The sequence below is a fragment of the Staurois parvus genome, unplaced genomic scaffold (genome assembly GCF_062004578.1).
Source record: "Staurois parvus isolate SC_StPar_1 unplaced genomic scaffold, SC_StPar_1.0 ptg000108l, whole genome shotgun sequence".
Taxonomy (NCBI): Eukaryota; Metazoa; Chordata; class Amphibia; order Anura; family Ranidae; genus Staurois; species Staurois parvus.
Window position 1 is genome coordinate 2,530,092 of NW_028317904.1, and position 23,064 is coordinate 2,553,155.

Consider the following 23,064-nt stretch of genomic DNA (forward strand, 5'->3'; position numbering starts at 1 on the left):
CTCAAAAAAGCCTATGAAAAAGGTACCAGGGGCATCTCATGGGGCCCCTTACTGACCCTGGGCTCTCGGGCAATGCCTGAGTTTCCAAATGGTCAGTCTGCCCCTTGTTTCTGGTCTGTCCCAGAAGACAAAGCATGGAGAAGAGTGGGAATTTCAAATCCCTAGACAGCTGCAGGGATGCTGATAGCTCAGCAGCCCCCAAGGTAAGTACAGCGGGGACCAGTGGGTACGGATGGTGTCCGGTGTATGTTCAGCTTTACATTTTTCTCTGTAAAGGTGAACTATTCTTTTAAGGTTACAGGGAGGCTTGTTGTTGGGAAGCTTGAGAATAGTTCATTGTCCTACTAACACAATCTATCTGCTCTAAAAAAAAAAAAAAGATCTGTTTATGTTAAAAGACTATTCCAACCACAACTAGTAAATCAGTAATGGATAGATACCATTAGTTTTTCAGATCTTTCAGGGATGTGATCCCCAAGCTAGAGCAATCTTTTGCTATAGAGATCTATTCTTCATACTGTATGAGAATTTAGGTGCTGAGTTCTTATCAACAGTGTGTGATTGAAATGTCTTGAGTAGCTGTGTAACCAAAAAAGCCAAACAGGCAGAGGTGACAAAACTTGACTTTTCCTTAAAGTAGTTGTAAACCTCAGACATGAAATATGAACAAAGCATATCCTTCTATAGTGTTTACTAATCTCAGTACGGAGCACTAAGTGTAATTTCTTTCTGCTACCTTGTTCCTCTGCTATCAGGATAAATCATGTCTGACAAGTTTGCCTGACACCAAGAGAAAAAGGGTGACAGGAAAGAGAACTCCAGTACACAGTCTGACAGCCTCAGTTCTGTTCTTGTGTGCTGTGTGAAGAAGGTGTGTCCTTTCCCTCCAATCAGCTCTCAAAGCTCTTCTCACTGAGCTCTGCAGTGTGCAATTTCAGCTCTCCATCCCCTGTTTTCTGAGAGTTCAGACAAGCTGCATTGATTCTACACTTTCACTGGATGAAGAGACTAGAAAAATCAGATAAATAGGTACAACATATATAAGAGAATTTGTTTCATCCCTGTGAAACACATGAGGCCAGTCACTTAACTGATTATATCTAAGGGTTTACAGCCACTTTAAAGCAGTAATAAACATAAAACCAAAAATGTAGAAGTCACTTGACCTGTGACGCAACACGGCGGGTGGAGCCTAATGATGTCACTTCCGGTCATGCACAAACCGGCACGAGTGATATGAGGAACCATTTTGATTGATGGCTATGATATATTTTTGATTCATTACTTTTGTGAGTGCATTTTTTACTTGAATAAAGTGTTCATATTTTATGGGGTTGCAATATGATCTATTCCTTTTATCTTTGACCATATACACCTTATTCAGCTTTCACACTGGAGGAGTTTTTCAAGAATTTTTGCGTTAAAAAAAGCACCTGAAAAGAAAACTGCTTCCCTATGTATGTGAATGTAGATCTATGTATGTTTTCACACTGGGGAGTTTCGCTTGTGGTGCGGTGTAAAACCTCCTGCTTGTAGCATCTTTGGGGCATGTTTGGGGAGTTAAAAAAAAAAAAAAAACCCCAAAAATGCCTCTTCCCATTGAAATCAATGGAAAACACCTCTGAATATGTCTTACATATTCTTTATTGCAATTGTACATAAAAAGAACTTACAAACATTCATACTTAATTTTCTCTTTCATAGTTTCATTTACATCTTAACATCATAATGCACTACTTTCTTCCACAAAAACAAAACTCCAAGGATTTCTTTTGACCTTCTATACAGGTCCTCTCCACCACTGCCCTTCACCTTGGGATTACCACCTAATCTTCTCTCAATCCCTCTCCATGTTTCCTACTCTCTTTAACCATGGTTTCCACATTCTGGCATCCTGTCTCCGCCCAAACAAAAAAAGTTTCTGCGGTGTACGGTATGCCCTATGCAGTAGAAAGAGGTGAGACATTCTCTGTGAAGGGGAAGAGGATAGCAATGGCCTTATCTTTAATATATGTATCCTTTGTTCATCTGTAAAATTTCCTATATCCTTATCCTATTTACTCTTACATGAAAGTACTTTCTCCCCTTCTATTGCTGCCAAACGTATACCTACATATAACTCTGTAATCAATCCCTTAGTTACTCTTTATTAATTGCTTTGCAGAGAAGTGGTATCTTACTCCATCCTAATACACTCTCTTTAGACTGCACACTCAAAGCATGCCTAATTTGAAGATACTTAAAGAAAGAGTGGCTTGGGATGCCATATTCCTCATGCAGGTCCTGGAAGAATTTAAAAATCCCTGACCTGTATAGCTGTGAAAGATATTTAACCCCACATTTTTCCCATTCCTTGACGTTCCCTTTTTATATATTTCCTGCAGATAGTTATTATCCCAAAGCGGGGAATATTACGTATATCCTTTATAACCCATCAATGCTTTCACTATCTTCCATATCTTACCAACCATTGAGAGCGTGGGACATTGGAGATGGAAGGCATCTGCCTCCATAGCTTCCACTACCATATTGTGTTGTAATCCTTCTAACATCATCTTCTTACTAGAGTCATTCCCCATCGATACATAACTCCCCATTAAATACTGTACCTGTGCTGTAAGAAAGTAGCTCCAGGGGTGCGGTAACCCAACCCCACCTCTATATTTAGGTAATTGTGATATACGTAACCTTATTCTAGACTGTTCTCCTTTCCAAATCAATTCCCTAAATATAGTATCTATTCACTGAAACCACTGCTTTGGTATCCATACCAGTGAATTATGTAACACATATAATAATGGTGGCATCCAGATCATCTTTATTAGGTTACTCCGTCCCATCACCGACAAGGGTAGACATCTCCATATATTCCCCTTATGTTTAAATTCAGCTATCAATGGGGCTATATTATCCGATATGTACTGCCTTGGGTCCCCTGTCATATACAGGTGAAACTTGAAAAATTAGAATACCGTGCAAAAGTTCATTTATTTCAGTAATGCAACTTAAAAGGTGAAACTAATATATGAGACTCATTATATGCAAAGCAAGATAGTTCAAGCCGTGATTTGTCATAATTGTGACAATTATGGCTTACAGCTCATGAAAACCCCAAATCCACAATCTCAGAAAATTAGAATATTGTGAAAAGGTGCAATATTCTAGGCTTAAAGTGCCACACTCTAACCAGCTAATTAAGCCATAACATCTGCTAAGGGTTCCTGAGCCTTTAAATGGTCTCTCGGACTTGTTCAGTAGGAATCACAATCATGGGAAAGACTGCTGACCTGACAGTTGTGCAGAAAACCAACATTGACACCGTCCATAAGGAGGGAAAGCCTCAAAAGGTAATTGCAAAAGAAGTTGGATGTTCCCAAAGTGCTGTATCAAAGCACATTAATAGAAAGTTATGTGGAAAGGAAAAGTGTAGAAGAAAAAGGTGCACAAGCAGTAGGGATGACCGCAGCCTGGAGAGGATTGTCAGGAAAAGGCCATTCAAAAGGGTTGGGGACTTTCACAAGGAGTGGACTGAGGCTGGAGTCAGTGCATCAAGAGCCACCACACACAGACGGATCCTGGACATGGACTTCAAATGTCAAGCTGCTCCTGAACAACAAACAACGTCAGTAGCGTCTTAACTGGGCTAAAGAAAAACAGACCTGGTCTGTTGCTCAGTGGTCCAAAGTCCTCTTTTCTGATGAAAGCAACTTTTGCATCTCATTTGGAAACCAAGGACCCAGAGTATGGAGGAAGAATGGAGAGGCACACACTGCAAGATGCTTGAAGTCCAGTGTGAAGTTTCCACAGTCTGTGTTGATTTGGGGAGCCATGTCATCTGCTGGTGTTGGTCCACTGTGCTTCATTAGGTCCAGGGTCAACGCAGCAGTCTACCAGGAGATTTTGGAGCACTTCATGCTTCCTTCTGTAGACGAGCTTTATGGGGATGCTGACTTCATTTTCCAGCAGGACTTGGCACCTGCCCACACTGCCAAAAGCACCAAAACCTGGTTCAATGACCGTGGGATTACTGTGCTTGATTGGCCAGCAAACTCACCTGACCTGAACCCCATAGAGAATCTATGGGGCATTGCCAAGAGAAAGATGAGAGACATGAGACTGAACAATGCAGAAGAGCTGAAGGCCGCTATTGAAGCATCCTGGTCTTCCATAATACCTCAGCAGTGCCACAGGCTGATAGCTTCCATGCCACGCTGCATTGAGGCAGTAATTGCTGCAAAAGGGGCCCAAACCAAGTACTGAGTACATAGGTATGCTTATACTTTTCAGAGGTCCGATATTGTTCTATGTTCTATCCTTGTTTTATTGATTGCATGTAATATTCTAATAATCTGAGATTGTGGATTTGGGGTTTTCATGAGCTGTAAGCCATAATCATCACAATGATGACAAATCACGGCTTGAACTATCTTGCTTTGCATGTAATGAGTCTCTCTCATATATTAGTTTCACCTTTTAGGTTGCATTACTGAAATAAATTAACTTTTGCACAATTTTTAAATTTTTCGAGTTTCACCTGTATATACCCAGATATTTAATTTTATCTACAATTTTTATTAACCTCCCTGGCGGTATTCCCAAGTGTAGCTCGGGGTTAACTTTCAGTACCAAAAGTGGTAACCCTGAGCTACACTCAGGATCACCCTGCAGCATTGCTCAGGGATCTGTCTTGCACTTACCTTGTCCTTCGCTCCCGCGATGTCCCCCCTGCAGCATCCCTGGCCATCTCCTCCGGCTGATTCCGACATCCATCTTCCTGTCCCTGCGAGCATCAGGACATACGGGGGACGGAACCAGCGGGAAATTTAAAAATGTTAAAAAGTGACATTCACTAAATACACTAAAATCACACAGTATTACATTACTGTATCAACGCATTTCACATACATTTTGTCCCTACTGCTTTTTCCTGTGCCCTGCCTGCATTTTTACTTTTCTTTCTGCCTTGAAACTGAGAAACGTCCATGGCGTCCAAAAAGCGTCCCTTTAGGTCAAAAGCGGTTTTAGACCAGCTAGAAAACAGCGATAGTAAATTAGAACCACTTGCAGAATTGAGTGATGATTCGTGGGGAAATTCGTCATCAGACACTGAAAACGATTTTGCGACTAAGCTCAGTGATGTGCGAACTTGGCGCTCTATTTCAAATGGCAGTGTTTTTGGTTTGATTATATTATTGAATTAAATTTATTATTTTTTATGATTATTATATTATAATTTATGATTTCATGTTTCAAATTTTATCATACTCGGGATGTTTACTAGACTCTTGTTTGGACAGATTTCAGTGAGTTATTTCTAAAAATTACAGGCCTACAATAAAAAAACAACATATTTCCATGCAAAAAAATTTACCGCTTTGAGCACAGAAATATTGACATAATCAGGCCGCTAGGGAGGTTATTGAAACCTCTTGAGGCAGCGGTGTCTCAAGATGATCTATCGGCATAAGCACTGCCTTTTCCCAATTTATTGTTAGACCTGAAAATCGTCTGAACTCAGCTCCATTACCACAACCAAGGATGTTTGTGTACCTCCTAGAAATAGTAACACGTCATCCGTGTACAATGCAATTTTTTTCTGTCCACTCCCCCTTTGAAACCCTTGCATTCTTGATGAGGTCCTAATGGCAATAGCCAATGGTTCCATTTCTAAGGCGAAAAGCATGGGCGATAAAGGATACCCCTGCCTTGTCCCTCGAGCCAACGGAAACAGCTCCAACATTTTGTTGATCTTAACCCTCGCCGTGGGCCTCATATACAGCAGCTTTACCCATTCCATGAATCTTTGTCCAAATTGAAACGCCCTCATCATCTGCCACAGGTACTGCTATACTAAGCCATCAAAGGCCTTAGCCACATCTAAGGACAGAATAGCCCTTGAACCCATATTAACCACTGGAACCTGCATGTTTATATATGCTCTCCTTATGTTCATACCTGTAGATCTGTATAAAACCAGACTGATTCACATATATTAATTTTGAAATAATTTTATTTAATCTCGCAGCCAGAACCTTTGAAACAATCTGTACATAATAAAGATATTGGTCTATAAGAAGAGAGGGGTCAATTTGATCCTTCCCCTCTTTGGGCAGAACTATAGTAGTTGCCTCTCTCACAGAAGCAGGCAAAACGTTCTCCTCTTCTGCCCTATTTATTACTTTCAAAAGCTCTGGCAGCAAATTCTCACCATAACGTTTATACAAGTCTACCGGCAAACCATCTGGTTTGGGAGATTTCTGGTTTGCCATTGCTAGTACCGCCTGTTGTAACTCTTCCAGAGTTGTATACATACATAATTTTTGTCTATCTTCCTCAGATAAACATGGATTCCCCAGCTCTCTAAAAAATCCCTCCATCTCCCTTCCCATGTCCTTTTTCTGCGTTGTGGGAACTCGCTTCAAAGTGGTAGAGCTTTTCATTTAAAGCACACAGCAACTCGCTTCTTTAAAGGGCCTTTTTGCCCAATTTTATTTAAACAAATGTCCCATAACATAAAGCTTCCCACGCAGGGGTATCCACTATCAAACAAAACAACGATTCAGCCTCCTGGCTTATACTCAGCTTGATGTCTGTCTCCTGCAGACTTCTTCAAGAATTATGGATCTTGCACACAGCTGGCCACTAGCACACAGCTAGTCTCTAGCAGCCCCTTGCTGCTTTTGGCTTCCACCTCTCCTAGGTGAAGCCCACCTGACTTCCAGTCTTCCAGGTGGAGCCCTCCTGACTCCTATCTGCCGGGGTGGAGCCCAGAACCCTGGTCCTGACTCTATGAAAAGGCCTGCACACACCTGTGCAATCAGTCTCCTGGCCATTCCCAAAACCTGGTCCCAGGATTGGAGATTTCATCCCTCCCAGATCTCTTTGAAATCTCCAGTCTCCAGATCCCAAAACAGACCTTACAAACAAAGGAGGAAAGTGAAAAGCCACGTTCCTCCATATCAAACACTTACCCTGGAGCCCCTCAACCTGCCTTGTTGAGAATCCTGGGTGACAGATCGTCACACTGTCACAGCGTACTATACAATCTTTCATTATACTGTTTAAATGTATCGACAATTTCTGTTATGTATGAAGTATCTCTACCCGTTGAAGCCCTGATAGTGGATATAACCCTCGTTGGTGCGTTTGTTTTTACTAAAAGAGCTAACAAATGTCCCACGCTTTCTCCTTCACAAAACCTCTGGTTTTGGAAAATTCTCCTATTTTCTGCCCTAGTTAGAGCCCAGTTCTTGTATTCCTCCTGCTTATTCACCCATCGTTTAAATGTCTCCAGAGGGGGCGCATGCGCGGCCGGCTTGGGGATGGACGTGCAGTAGTGTCGGCTCCGTCCACCCGCCAGCGATAACTCGGCACACACCGACTCCGGGGGAAACAAACAGCACACTCTGACAGCCGCAGTGTGCCCGCAGCCCACTAGACATGCCCCGCAGGAAAAAGAGCCCGGGGCAACCAGGGAAGCTAACTAATTTCTTCCCGGCCGTCATGCCGGGAAACCAAGATGGCGCCCGCAATACAGGAGCACAGGGAGGCAGCAGCGCATACGAGGAGGACTACAGAGCCCAGAGTGCAGATCTTAGGCTGCAGCAACAGCTTTATCCAGGGGACCCTGGTGAGTTGTCACCTCCCTTATCTCCCACGACCAGCAGCCCGGCCAAATCCAGGCCACGACTGGACTGTGACACTGACAATATAATACAGGCCCCAAACCTCCCACATCAGTTACCTCATATGGCTATGCCTACCATAGACGCATTCCCTGCGTCCGATCAACCACTCACCGAGATAAGCATGAAAAACATGCTTGCGTCTTTGCGGCAAACCTTGCACAACGACATATCTGCACCACTTAATCAGCTTACCACCCTAGTGCAACAGCAGGAACGTAGAATTCGCCATATTGAATCCAACATGGGAGACATAGTGGCGGCACACAATGATTTGATTGATGCCCATGCAGATCATGCGTCCGATATCGAACAAATTCAACTAAAACTAGCCGACTTGGAAGATAGATCACGCCGTAATACGCCGTAATAATATAAAAATCAGAGGGATCCCCGAAACAATTACCAATGAGACACTGCTGCCGTATCTACAACACTTCCTCAAACTGCTGATACCAGCACTTTCCGAAGTAGAGGTCACGATCGACCGAGCGCATCGACTTCCTAAACCCTCATTTCTATCGGCTTCTGTACCTAGAGACGTGCTTATCAGCATACACTTCTATCATATCAAGGAGAAAATTATGTTAGCGGCTAGAAACCCGCCACCGCTCCCACAGTCTCATGCGAATCTACACTTATACGCTGAGCTATCCAAAGCCACACTTTCAAACAGGAAAAAAATGATATCAATCACTACAGCCTTAAGAAACCATGGCATTGCCTACCAATGGGGCTTCCCCACTAAGCTACTAGTACGGAACCAAGGTGGGACCTATACTGTCAGGAACCTAGAGGCCGGCCTGGACCTCCTTAAAGCTTGGAGTATTTTGCCCTCTGACTCGTGGGAAAATACGCCCAGTTCCATTCAAAATATGGAGGCGACTTGAAAGGCGCAAAAGGCACACGCTGCACCTATACTCTACTACACCTTCCCCCGGAGGCCATCTACAGATCTTACAACTGCTGGCAATCGGCCTACATTCCATGTTTTCTGTTTTTCAAGTTTGCAACAGACTTGACCCCCCTGGAGGTCAGGACGTGTTCATACTCCTCCTTTTTGACGTAGCGATCATTGCTACACTGGTTACTTGCGTTATATGCAAGTGTTTTTTTACTGTTGTTTCTCCCTCTCCCATCTTCCCTCTCTCATGGCACCACCGAATATACATTAGTAACACACAATCTGAAATAATCTACCAAACAACAATCCAACTAGTTCTATACCTAGGAAATAGGTCCAATGATCAAGATCACTTCACTTAACGCTCGAGGCCTCAACTCTCCCTTCAAGAGATCGATGCTATCTAGAGAAATCCGGAAATCTCGAACTGACTTACTCTTTATACAAGAATCCCACTTCACTACGGAAAAGACCCCTAAACTATATCTTCACAGCTTCTCTCAAATATATATGGCAAATAATACTAAGAAGAAAAACGGAGTAATTATTGCCGTTAATGACTCTCTAGCATTTAATTACACCTCCTCCATAGTCGACCCACAAGGGAGATATATTGTATTGATATGCCAAATTAACGACATTACCTATTCCCTGGTGAATGTATATGGTCCAAACAGCAAGCAACTAAGATTTTTTCGCAAACTCTTCAACCTCATCTCTAAGCACAAACAAGGTAGACTCATTATTGGGGGGGACCTTAATGTTCTCAATAACTCTCATATGGACTCATCCTCCAGCAAAAAAACTGCCAACCTCGACCTCAACCACGTTTTACATGACCACGACCTATACGACATCAGGAGATGCCAGCACGGCTCTGAAAGTGACTACACCTATTTTTCACCACCACACCTTTCGTACTCAAGAATCGACATGTTCATCACTGATAAATGGACACTGCAACACGTGTCATCTTCTAATATTGGTATTATAACCTGGTCTGACCACGCCCCGATCAGCATATCCCTAGATGACAGCCAACGGTCAGCAATCCCACCCATTTGGAGACTTAATTCCGCACTCTTGAAACTACCAGAAAACCAGAAGTATATAATGGATGCCCATAATCTCTTTTTTGAAACTAATGCCACCCCAGATATCTCTATTACCACACTCTGGCTAACATACAAAGCCTACATGAGAGGTATCCTCATACAACTAAACTCCCGTATCAAAAAACAGAGATCCCAACAAATAGACCAATTATTGGCCTCTATACATGCAAACGAAGCAATTAAACAGAATCCGAATCCTTCCACATCCGCGGCCCTAAATAGAGATAGAAATAAATTACGTGCCATTTTACTACACTCCTATGACACTAACCTTCAAAAAACAAAAACACAATTCTATGCACTTGGCAATAAAACAAACTCCCTTCTCGCCAAAACCATCAAACAAAAAAAGACTTAAAAATAAAATCTCCATAGTCCAACACCCAGAATCGCGAACCCCAATGTCGAACCCACAAGACATAGCTAACGCATTTGCATGCTACTACCAAACTTTATACAACAAAGGACGACCCAGATACGGTACAACCAACGAATCCCTCCATCGAGAATTTTCTAAGTCGCACAGCTCTTCCTCGACTCACCTCTTCCCAACTGGACTCCCTCTCTGTACCGATTTCACCCGCAGAGATTGAAAAAATTATAAACGGTTTACCCATGAACAAATCACCAGGAAACGACGGTTTCACTAATGAATATTACAAATCGTTCGCACCCAACCTTAAGTCACATCTCTCTGCCCTTTATAATCATGTGGCTTCTAATGGAGAATTTCCCTCTGATATGCTACAATCCATAATTACCACTATCCCGAAACCAGGTAAAGACCCCCAGTTAGTCCAGAATTAAAGGCCGATCTCTTTACTTAATACAGACCTAAAAATATACGCCAAGATAATAGCTCAACGACTGCTCCCATACCTTCCTACATTAATCCACCCTGACCAAGTGGGATTCATCCCTGGGAGACAGGCTCCCCACGCGACTCGATGAATTATATCACTACTACACCACCTTGAATCTGACAAACAACCATCACTCCTACTTTCGCTTGACGCGGAAAAAGCATTTGACCGAATCCATTGGCAATTTATGACACATACACTACAGAAATACGGAATATCAGACTGGATACGGTCAGCGATTCTCTCCCTATACTCCAAACCTTCTGCTAGAGTACTTACGAACGGCACGCTTTCACAACCTTTCCCAATATCTAATGGCACCTGACAAGGATGCCCTCTTTCGCCCATAATTTTTGCGTTACTTATTGAACCACTAGCATCCAATCTCAGAAACGATCCAAATTTCACAGGAGTCAATTTTCTTAAGCGCGAACATAAAATTAGCCTCTTTGCGGATGACATTCTAATGATTACAAACCCCAACAAATCGCTTACAGCAATTCGCACACATATCCATGCCTACACGGCAGTCTCATACTATAAACTCAACGAACCCAAGTCTTCTATCCTAAACCTCTATACACCCGCTGCAACCCAGAAACTACTTACTAAACGGTTCCCTTTTAAATGGGAAAAATATAACATACCCTATTTGGGGATCAAGCTAACTGCCAAAATCGGCCAACTCTATACAACTAACTTCAAACCATTACTTGACACAATCCCACAAGAGCTCAAAAGCCTTCACACAAATACCCTTTCAATACTAGGCAGAATAGCAACTATAAAAATGTGCATACTGCCCAAAATACTTTATATTTTCCGCACTCTACCTATTCCAGCCCCCTCCACCTTCTTCTCCAAACTCCAAAAAATCCTGAATAATTTCTTATGGAATTCCAAACGCCCTAGATGTACCACAAACCTCTTAATACGTCCGCCTGCCAGAGGTGGAGCAGGTCTCCCGCATATAAAATCGTATTATCAAGCTGTACTGTTAGACCAGCTCTTCTTCTGGTGGCACCGTCTCCGGATAAAACTTGGACTGTCATGGAGGCTTCCATGCACACACCAAGCTCACTGACAGACGCCTTATTTGTGCCTTGTGCGGCGTGGTATAAACCTTTACATACACACCCATGCGTGCAAGCTTCTTTATTAGCTTGGCATGACTTTTTGACCTATACTTGCTCCCACAAGGACAATCTTCAAATCCTTACTCCGCTTTCATCCTTACATTTCGTATCCCCGCACTTGAACTTGGCCTCATGGAAAATGCTTGGTATACAATATATCCAAGACCTTTTCAGCACCCAAAACCCAGACTCATTTCAGACTCTTCAGAAGAAATTTCATCTCCTTGATAAAGACCAATTCACTTATATGTGAATAATCCATTCTCTTCATAAAACAAACATACCACTCAAAATAGAAATCCCGGCTACTGCACATCAATTCCTAAATAGGACCATATATCCGAAGAAAGGAATATCTACTTTTTATACACTTTTAACAGTAGCGCAATTCACAACGTCTACTTCATCCTTGACTAATTGGGAAAAGACCTTGTTACTCTCGACAAGCCCACACCCCTGGGAAATGATTTTCAACATTACTTATAAAGCGTCAAAATGTAGTGCCCATTGGGAATCATACCTGAAAATCCTCCACCAATGGTATCTAACCCCCACCAAATTATCTCTCTATTACCCCCAGCAGTCACAGGCGTGCTGGAGACATTGTGGGGAAACTGGCTCACTCTTCCATGTGCTTTGGTCATGCAAATCTCTTAAATCTTACTGGAATAAAGTTTTCCAATTGATCTCCTCAATCACAGACACGCCTGTGGCCCCAAATCCTGCCCTAGCCCTCCTTCATATAAATATAGATAAATTCCCCACAAGCTAACGCATTATTATCTTACACATCCTAGCGGCGGCTAAGATCAACATCACCAAACTCTGGGGATCCTTGTCCTCTCCCCTGCTGTCACGCCTGGTGACTGACCTTAATCTGCAGTGTGAGATGGAACGAAGAACGGCCATTCGAAATTCCACGTACCATAAATTTACATTACATTGGTCTCGATGGTTAAACCATCCCACCTGTTCAATTACCTGAATACTAACTTTAACTTTTATAGGACACATACCTCTAAGATAAGGATAATGGTGCCTAACCCCCCTCCTCCTCCTCCTTTCTCTTTCTACTCCCTACTTAACCTTATATCCACCTTTAAGATTCATATACTCCAAAATAGTTCACATAATAATGAGCATACCTCTCATGTAAATATGAATACGATATTAAGTTCCCCGGCCGCTTGGTGGGGACTTGCAACCCCTTCCTACCCCTTTCATGTTGTCAATCTGCATATGTGTACCTGACAATTCTAATGGTTGTATATTTGTATTGAAGTTAAAAACCCTTTCAATAAAAAAATATTTGAAAATAAATGTCTCCGGAGTTGGGTCCTCCAAATATTCCTTTTCTGCTGTTGCCACTTCCCCCTTTATATTTTTTCTCGCTCTCTATTATGTTTCTTAATTTTGGACACCTGTTGTATCAGTACGCCCTGAAGAAAGGCCTTTAACGAGTCCCAAACCACCCCCATAGATGCCGTATTAACATTCCTCACTATAAACTCCTTCAAGGAAGTCAACTCTCCCATTATTTCCAACCAAAAGGGACTTATTTTCCAATACCCTGTTCCATGTTTCTCCCCCAGGTTCATCGTTAACAACAACGTTGAGTGGTCAGAAAGACCTCTGGGCATATATTTTATATTTTTAACACACCACAATATTCCCTCCCCAGAGCTAAATCAATTCTGGACAATGTAGAATGCATTTTAGAAAAGCAAGAATATTGTTGATCCTTGGGATTTCGCATCCTCCGTATATCTCTCAACCCCCTACTATTTGGGACAACAAACCCTCTGCTGCTGAGTTTAACAAGGTATCTGATGGGAACCAATCCCTCTTATTGATGTAAAATTGTATCACTTGGTATATAACCTTCGCTTTAAAAGGCGGTGGAATATATATGTTAGACAACACACACACGTAATTCTCAAAAGAACCATAAAGGAAAATATCAACAACCCTTGTCATCAATATTAGTTTGCCTGCAGGAGAACACCATCCCCAGTCAATCAAAATACTCACCCCTCTTGAATAGGAAGTATGTATGGAATGATACTGACAACAAAACCTCCTGCCTTTCAAGTGAGAGACTGCCTTCTTAGTAAGGTGTGTCTCCTGCAGGCAAATCACCCCACATCTGTATCTGTCCATTGTGGCAAATACTGCTACTCTCTTTGCTGGCTCCCCCAACCCTCAAACATTCCAGGAACATATATTCAGGGATTTAAAACTGAGAAGGCACACTTTACTGTCTATTGCATTATTTTCCTTATCAAAAGTCCTTCATGATCCTACTTATCACCTTAACTATTCTTCTATCCTTTCCACCCTCCTCCCTCCATATTTTTTTTCCCATTCTGTCTTGAATAGTGCATACTTCTTTCAGTGACTTAATCAACTTGTAATAGTGAACCCCTAAATAACATTTGTTTCCTCTTTTTTTCTTAGTAGTGCTCATGTACAAAAATCTTCATACCTTACACACTTAACCCAATCAAGAAAAAACAGCAAACAATATACATACACCCAAACTCTCCCCCCCCCCCCCACCCTCTGCCTCTTTAGTCCCTTACAAGGGACATCCAAAGTGGTCTTCATTCATGATCATTGTGAAATTATGGCTTTCCATATTATAACAACAACTTCCTGCAACACCTTTACCAAAAACAAAAAAAAACTAAAACAAAACCCAACTTGAAGAAAAAAAAAGGCAAAAAAAAAAATTCCACCAGACAGGAACCAAAAACCCACCATTCCTCTTCTCTCTATGTGCCCCCCACCACCAAAAATTTTCTATTTTGCAGATCATCCTCCTGTGACACCTAACTACCATAGACACATTCTGTATGCAAAGTCAATTTGTCCGCAACATCCTTTCATTCTTTTCCAGCCATGTTGTCACCTCCGCTGGTGTGTTAAAAAATTGGGTTTCCCCCCTAGCCACTACTCTCAGCCTTGCGGGGTACAACATGGCATAAGTAAGTTTCAGTTGTTGCAGTTTTCGTGTAACTGCTATGAACTTTGCTCCTCTCTGAAGTTCTAAGGAAAAATCTGGGAATGTTGAGATTTTTACTCCATTATAGGAGATATCTTTAATTTCTCTGGCCTTTCATAGAATAATACGTTTATATCTTTATAATACAGCTTTTTTATAGGCGGTGCTCCAAATGGCACCCTGTGTGCGCTTTCAATTGCAAAGAATGTTGAAAAAGAATTTCTTCCAAATATTTCTATTAACCACTTTTCCATTAACTCAATTGGATCCACCCCTTCACTACGTTCCGGGAGACCCACAATCCTCACATTATTTCTTCGCAACTTGTTTTCCATGTCTTCCATTTTGGAGGTATATGCATTCACTTTCTCACTAAGCACTTTTAATTCCTTCTTTATAGGACCAAAATCATCTTCCATTGCACTTATTCTTCCTTCCAGGCCTGTTGTTCGCTCTCGCACCTTCTGTAGATCATGCCTCAAAAAGGATGACTTCTCTCTTATACTCTTAAGTTGGAAAGACATTTCAGTTAGGGAGGATCTGTAAGAGTTTATTGCCTGTAATACTCCCTTTAAAGAGGGTTCTTCTGCTATTGAGATACAGGTTTCAAGGCTTGACTGTAAATTTTCCGTTTCTACTGCCATTTCTCCTACTAGGCTCACATCCGAGTTTGCAGTTTGTTCCCTCTTATTTTTCTTTGCTGGTGACACAACCACATGACTTTTAGACTGTTGTAAAGTGGCTTGATTCCCTTTTGCAGGGGTATGTGCAAAACATTCCAATTTAGCTGCTGCCTGGATTCCCTTATCCTTTGCTACCCGCTGCATTTGCATGCCTGTCCCATCCTGCTGTGCTGCTTCATTCCCCTTCTTTCTAGTTATTGGGACTGTTCACACTGAACAAAAAAATCAATTATTGTTCAGTCCGATTCTCAAAAATTAGCCAGTTAACCAGCACTTCAACCTCTCCGTCTCTTTTTATCTAACTCCAACATGCCGGATTAATCTCTTCACCTGGCAAACAGTCCTCCTCTCCACTAGAATCAAGACAGGCAGGTCACCAGCCTCCAGGCCTCTGATCTACCGCTTCTACCGCTCTGCAATCCCCTTCTCACAAAATACAGGGTTCCACGCTTCCATGTTCCAAAGTTCAAGTAGCCAAATAGTCGGTTACCCCGATCTCTCACTTGCCGTGTCACCTTTCAGGATCGCTGCTTGCTCCACCTTTCTCGGTCACAGCTCACAGCATCAGGAGTATCAAGCAGGAGTCAAGCTATGCACGTCCGCTCACATCGACTTCCGACCTTGACCTACTACTTTCGAGAGAAGCAGTTTTGGTGCAGTTTTAAGTCATGTGTCCTTTAAAAAATGTGGCAAAAACGTGGTAAAAATGCCTATGCATTTTTGAGGCGTTTTTGTGGCGGATCAGTGTGAAAGTAGCCCTAATCCAACTGTATATCAGAGAATATGTTCCCTTAAAGGGCCAGAATTAATGAAGTAGCTACTAAGGATCAGCAGTGGATACACAAAATCTGATATCATCCCTAAGCGTGTATGACCTATCTGTTAGGTCAGGGAAGAAGGTGAGTGCATGGTGTACCTACCCGGTAATGGGAAACATCATAATATAGTCGGCAAGGTGAAGTAATGCATATAGTTGTTCACTATAATTCGGAGTCACATATAATTTATCAAATGTGTGTGGATATTGTAGCACGTTTAATTTTTGGTTGTACAAAATGGTGTTGCAGTATGGTATGTTTTTGTTTTATTTTGCACTTTAAAGGTCCAATGGAGGCATAATACGTGGAAGGAACACGTCACGGATCAGAATCTTTGAGAAACATTTTCCTTAAAAAGCGTGTTTTGGCCTATTATAATTTATAGGTCAATGGTCAAGGTGAGCAGGGAGTGGGGCCACAAGTCAAGCACGGTGTTGATGACTGCTGGATGATAACGCAACACATACTGGATTGGATGTCTATCATCATAATTTTGTTACACAATATTTTTTTGGACTGTCATTTTATGTTTTCAAAGCTCATGGGTTTATTTATGAGGAGATAGCTCCCCACATTTTTTTCTTTTATCTAATTTTGACTGTGAGTACACCAGAGCAGTGAGTGCAGCAATCTTCACTGATATTATTATTATTGGAACATAGCAGCACATAAGACTTTGCCAGTTGCAAAAATGTAATATATTGCAGCTTACCAGTGATTAGATGCAGTGGCTGCATTCGTTTTCTTTTATTAGTCTTTATTTCCCTCTGTTCTCACCAAAAGATCTGGCTAGTAACACACCTCCTCTATTAAGTGCCTCCACTTTGGATGAATGAGCACAGGAGCACCTTAAGACAGCAGCAATAGCAGTCTATTGGGAGGGGGGGGGGGGGGAGTGTTATGCTGGCCATACAATACATGGTTCATTTATTTTGTTAAGTCAGTGGACTGAGTAATTTTAAAAAATGAACCGATTCCCCCATCGACACATTTGGGGGAGATAGGGGATATCCTTCCCACTGCCCTGTTGTATTCGGACAGTGGCCAGACTCCCCCTCTGTCTGAACACACAGATCAGTGCTGCAGTAAGTGATCGAAGAGCTTTTATTCAACAGGGTGGTTGGCCAGAGGTGAAGCAGTCATTCAACTTCTGTTCAACTGCAGCGGCCACACATTGACCAGAATTCAGCCAGTCCGTGCTTAACGAGCCAAATTTCCATCCATCTAATTGAAGCCAAACTCCAGCTGACACTTTTTAAAGCCTGTTCACACTTGTGCTACTTGTCATGCGACTTTGGGATTCACCCCATGTTTTCCAATGAGTACCATTCATATCTGAGTGACTTGAAAGTAGTTCCTGCACTACTTTGGTCCAACTTTCATGCGACTTGAGGGCCATGGACTTGTAAACCCTCCAGAGTTGCACCTGAATGATGTACATATGACTTGCGTTCAACTTTGTAGAGCACAAACAATCATCCTTGGTCAAAGTTGCTCTCATCCAAAGTTGCATCAAGTCGTACTGTAAAGTCACAATGAAAATTGCACGATTTTAAAGTCACACAAGTGTGAATGGAGCCTTAGAAAAGTTAAAGCAGTTTTTTTTTCCTTTTCTTAAATAGTAAGTCTGGCTGAAAAAGACAAAAGTCCATCCAGTTCAACCATAAAAAAAAGTTATAATTCTATACCCACAGTTGATCCAGAGGAAGACAAAAAACCCAGCAAAGCATGATCCAATTTTCTCCAGCAGGGAAAAAACTCCTTCCTGATCCCACGAGAGGCAATCGGATATTCCCTGGATCAACTTTACCTATAAATGTTAGTATCCAGTTATATTCTGTGTATCTAAAAATCCAGGCCTTTTTTAAAGCAATCCACTGAGCTGGCCAAAACCAACTCTTGAGGGAGTCTATTCCACATTTTCACAGCTCTCACTGTGCAGAAACCTTTCTGTATTTGGAGATTAAATCTCTTTTTCTCCAGACGTAAAGAGTGCCCCCTTGCCCTCAGGGTGAATAACTCTACACCAAGTTCACTCTATGAACCACTGATGTATTTATTCATGTTGATCATATTCCCCCTTAATCTCCTCTTCTCAAGAGAGAATAAATTCAGATCCTCTAATGTTTCCTAATAGCTGAACTCCTCCATGCCTCTTAATTTGGTTGCCCTTCTCTGTACTTTCTCCAGTTCCCCAATGTTCTTTTTGTGAATTGGTGCCCAAAATTTAACTGCATATTCCAAATGAGGTCTTACTAATGCTTTATACAGGGGTAAAATGATCTCTCTCTCTGGAGTCTATACCTCTTTTCATACAAGAGAGGATTTTGCTCGCTTTAGAAACCGCAGCTTGGCATTGCATGCCATTATTAAGCTTGTGATCTACCAGAACTCCAAGATCCTTTTCCACCATTGATTCCCCTAGTTGTACCCCCCCCCCCCTAGTATGTATGATGCATGCATATTCTTAGCCCCCAAGTGCATAACCTTACATTTATAAACATTAAACCTCATTTTCCACATACTTGCCGACATCCTATAAGGATGTTATTCCACTGCACAGCTTGGTGTCATCTGTAAAGACTGAAATGGTATTTATAATCTCAGACTCTATATTGTTTATAAATATATTAAAAAGTAAGGGTCCCAACACAGAACCTTGGGGTACACCACTGACAACCCTAGACCATTCAGAGTATGAATCATTAACCACTACTCTTTGAATACAATATTTTAGCCAGTTTTCCAGCCATTTACATAAGGATTTTTCCAAGCCTGTAGACTTTACCTTACACATTAGCCGTGTGTGGGGAACTGTGTCAAACACCTTTGTAAAATCCAAGTATACCACGTCCACCGCCACCCCTCTGTCCAAGGTTTTGCTCACCTCCTCATAAAAGAAATCAGATTTGTTTGACAATTTCTGTCTTTCATGAATCCATGCTGTCTGTTGCTTAAAATATTTTCATCTATGTGGCCTTTTATTAAACTCTCCAGTATCTTCCCAACTATAGATGGTAAACTAACAGGTCTAGAATTACTTGGTAAAGATTTTGACCCCTTTTTAAATATAGGCACCGTATTGGCCTTGCGACAATCCAGTGGTACTATGCCAGTCATTAAACAGTCCCAAAAAATGAGAAACATTGGCTTTGAAATGACAGAGCTTGATTCTTTATGGACCCGTGGGTGTATGCCACCCGGTCCAGGTGCTTTATTCACCTTTATTCTGTCTAAATATTTTTGAATATCAATTGTGAGCCAATGTGGATCTTCTGGGGCTGTGTCAATACCATGCCCGTTATGGACAAGAGCTCCCCCATGCTCCTTTGTATACACAGAGCTGAAGAAGGTATTTAATAAATTTGCCTTCTCTTTGTCCCCAGTCACCCACTCTAGATTATTTTGTAAAGGGCCTAGATGACCGGACCTTTTTACTATTAATATATTTGAAGAATTTTTGGGGGTTTGTCCTGCTATCCTTTGCAATCTCTTGTTCGTTTTCAATTTTTGTGGCCTTTATTTCCTTTTTGCATCTTCTGTTATATTCTTTGTAATGTTTAAACGATGATAGAGTTCCTTCATTTTTATATTTTCTTATTATCTATAGCTTTTTTAACTTTGGCTGTAAGCCACATAGGTTTGATTTTTTGCCTTTTAAACTTGTCCATGGGAATATATTTTGCAGTGTGTTCACATACAGTCTTTTTGAAGAACTCCCATTTCTGTGTTGTGTTCATCAATGCCAATATTCTCACCCAGTCTAAGTCTTGGAGAGCAGCTCTCAGCCTTGGAAAACTATCTCTTAAAGTCGATACCTTTTTTAAAAAAGGTTTTACATAACTGAATAAAAGCTGTACTTTGTAAGCACCCCAGTCTGTGGTAAATGGTTTGTTTCGACCTACTAACTGCTACATCTGCAGGACAACTTGTTCTGGTGAAAAACAACAGACTTACTGATCATTTCATACAGTGAAAATAAAAGAAAGAAAGCCCAAAAAAGAAAATGAATGCAGCCACCGCACCCAACTGACACTGCTGTTTTCCAAAGGTACTCCTGTGCTCATGCATCCAGAGTGGGGGCATTCTAATACAGGAGGTGTGGTATTGGCCAGATCACCAGGTGAGAACAGATGGAAAAAATCCTAAAAATGAAAACCAATGCAGCCACCACATCTAACTATTAGTAAGTTGTAATCTAATAAATGTTTGCTTTTGGGTTTAATACCACTTTAAAATTGATGCCGATCAGCAGTAGCTCTCTGCCTTATAAAAATGTATTTATATTATTTGAGTTTATCAATGCTGCACTTTTGTGGCTAAATTACAACTAATTGATATACACTCCAAATGTGTTATACCTGAAAAGCAAAAGATTGTCCGCCACATGTGACAAGTAAGGCAGCTCTTGATATCACAATATACAGTGGAGTACTGTCCATGAGACTTTTTTTATTTGCATGAACAGTTACATTTTCAGAACAAGCTTTCGGGGTATACCCCCTTCTGCTAAATTCCAAAAAAAAAAAAAAAAAAAAAAAAACCCCCCAAAAAATCCAAAAAAAAAATACATGTATAAATTAAAAAAAAAAACCATGAGACTCTTTTTTTCTGCTCTCACTTTTCTATGTTTCTACTGATACACAAGATATTAAGAAAAAATATTATATGACACCTAGGAGGTGAAATAAAATCTATTATACACCACAAAGTGAGTCTGCAACAGACCTACATAGGTTGGAGATATACACAGAGCAGCCTCTAATGAAACTGAGCAGTCGCTCTGCATCCCACGTACCTGATCTTTGGCGATCGTGTTGGCCATGACTTTCAGCTCGCCGTGTCACCACCCAGCGTAGCCTTTCTAACCTTTCTGCTCTCCCAGCCGCAGGACCTCTCCAGTCGTTTTCCTGTTGCTGCTGTGTCGGTGCTAGGAGATATGGAATTTGAAGTCCCAGGCTGTAGAATGTTGTTCTATTACAGTGCATGCCACACCTACAAGCAACAGCTCAGCACCCACTCTCCACCCTATTCTCATGTAACACGCACACCTGTGGAGAACCTGTCTATCAGGATTGCCGGGCTTATCTGCAGGGAAACGTCACTCACTCTCTCTGCTGTTTGCCTGAGTATTGTGAGCCTGGAAATAGATGCTGGAAGAAGCTGGAAGTGATTATTCATAAGAACTTGGGAATTTAGGGTTTGCCTTTTAGCACAGTTGGCAGCTGTTCTTGACTTCTAGGGACAGTTGCAGGTTTTGAAGAATTGATCTGGCAATGTTGAGTTCCTGGAAATGATTCTGGATTTTCAAAAAAGTGACCAAACCTGTATTTTGCCTATCATGAGAAACTAACACATTTGGTTTAATAGCTGAGCCCCTCCACTGCTAATATTTATCTTTCCTACCCTTCCCATTGTTCCATTCCAGCTGAACTCGGAAATGCTGATTCTAAACATTTTTTTCTATTTAAAGTGACATCCTTATTCTCCAAATATAATCCACATTTATTTACTACAGATACTTATATAGCGCTTTACATATATATTGTTCACTCACATCAGTCCCTAACCCTCAAGAGGCTTACAATCTAAAGTCCCAACTTGCATTCATACATACACATACTAGGGCCAATCTAGACAGGTTCCAATTAACCTACCAGCATGTCTTTGGCATGTGGGAGGAAACCAGAGTACCCAGAAGAAACCCATACAGGCACAGAGAGAACATGCAAACTCCAGGCAGGTGGTGCTATGGCTGGGATTCAAACCAACGACCCAAGTACTGCCAGGCGAAGGTGCTATTTAGCCACTGTTCTGCCCCATAAAGCAGTATTAAAGTCTTACTAACCCTAGGTTCACACCTAAGCGTTTCCTACAGCGTTTTGCATTTTGCAGAAACGCAGTACAGTCCATTTCACATAATTTCCTATGGGACATGTTCACATCTCAGGGTTTTGACCCGATGCATTTTTTGGAAAGGGTCAGAGACTTTTTTTTAAATCAAAAAGTTGCATTTTTGGTTCTATAGACTTCAATGGAAACGCTGCAGAAAAGCATGTATTGCATTTTCGCAGCATTTTTTATGCTTTTTGACATGTTTTTGATGCGTTTTGTGTTTCAAAGCCACCTAGCAGCAAGAAAAAATTTTAAAAAATGAAAAAAACATCAAAAACATGGCAAAAATGCGTCAAAAACGCAGGTGTAAGAACACAATGCAGAAACGACTCAAACATAACCTGGAAAGGTGTGAACCTAACCTAATAATAATAATAATAAACCCACAATGGTAAAATCAGTCTGTATATGCAGTAAAGCATGCTTGTTATACTCACTGTGGAACATAAGGGGTTAATCTGCATTGTATAAAAAGGCTGTCTTCTCTGATCTTCCCCTTATTTTACTGTCCCCAATCCATCTCCTGATAGAACAGAGCCTTGGGGGCAAGCTGCACATGCTCAGTTTGGTATATATTGCTAGAGAGGTTTTTTTTCTTGGGAGAGTGGATGTGATCAGCACAGAGCCAATCAGCACTGTCCAGACAGAGGTCAGGGGTCCTGTATCCTCCCAGAGCAGAAAGAAAGCAAATCCTACAAGCTTTAGCCAGTGCTCTGCTGAACACTGATAGAAGTCACAAGACTGCTCTAACCCCTGATAAGAAAGGGTATTTAGCAGTTTATATTTACTAAAATAATTGCATTTCCATGTTCTGTGTACTGTGGGAAACCAGATAGAGTGAATGCAGGGTCCTGGGTTTAGTAACACTTTAAACACAAAAGAAAACATTTTTTATATTGTAGTGTACCAATTCTTAGATGATGATAGCTGAATTACTTTCCTTGTTTAGGCTTTCTCTCTT

The 23,064-nt window shown here is 41.4% G+C and overlaps 1 protein-coding gene across 2 annotated transcripts in view; it reads right to left on the minus strand.

Annotated features, from left to right (window-relative positions):
* Nucleotides 1-21,290, minus strand: part of TRPM4 (transient receptor potential cation channel subfamily M member 4) — a 197,893-nt gene extending 176,603 nt beyond the window's left edge. The window contains exon 1 of one of the 2 annotated variants that reach the window (XM_089671601.1): nt 21,007-21,290. In XM_089671601.1, coding sequence (XP_089527727.1) covers nt 21,007-21,033 — 27 coding nt within the window. In that variant the 5' untranslated portion in view covers nt 21,034-21,290. The remainder of the gene's footprint in view (nt 1-21,006) is intronic. The other variant, XM_089671600.1, reaches the window with a different exon arrangement.
* Nucleotides 21,291-23,064: the final 1,774 nt, after the last annotated feature.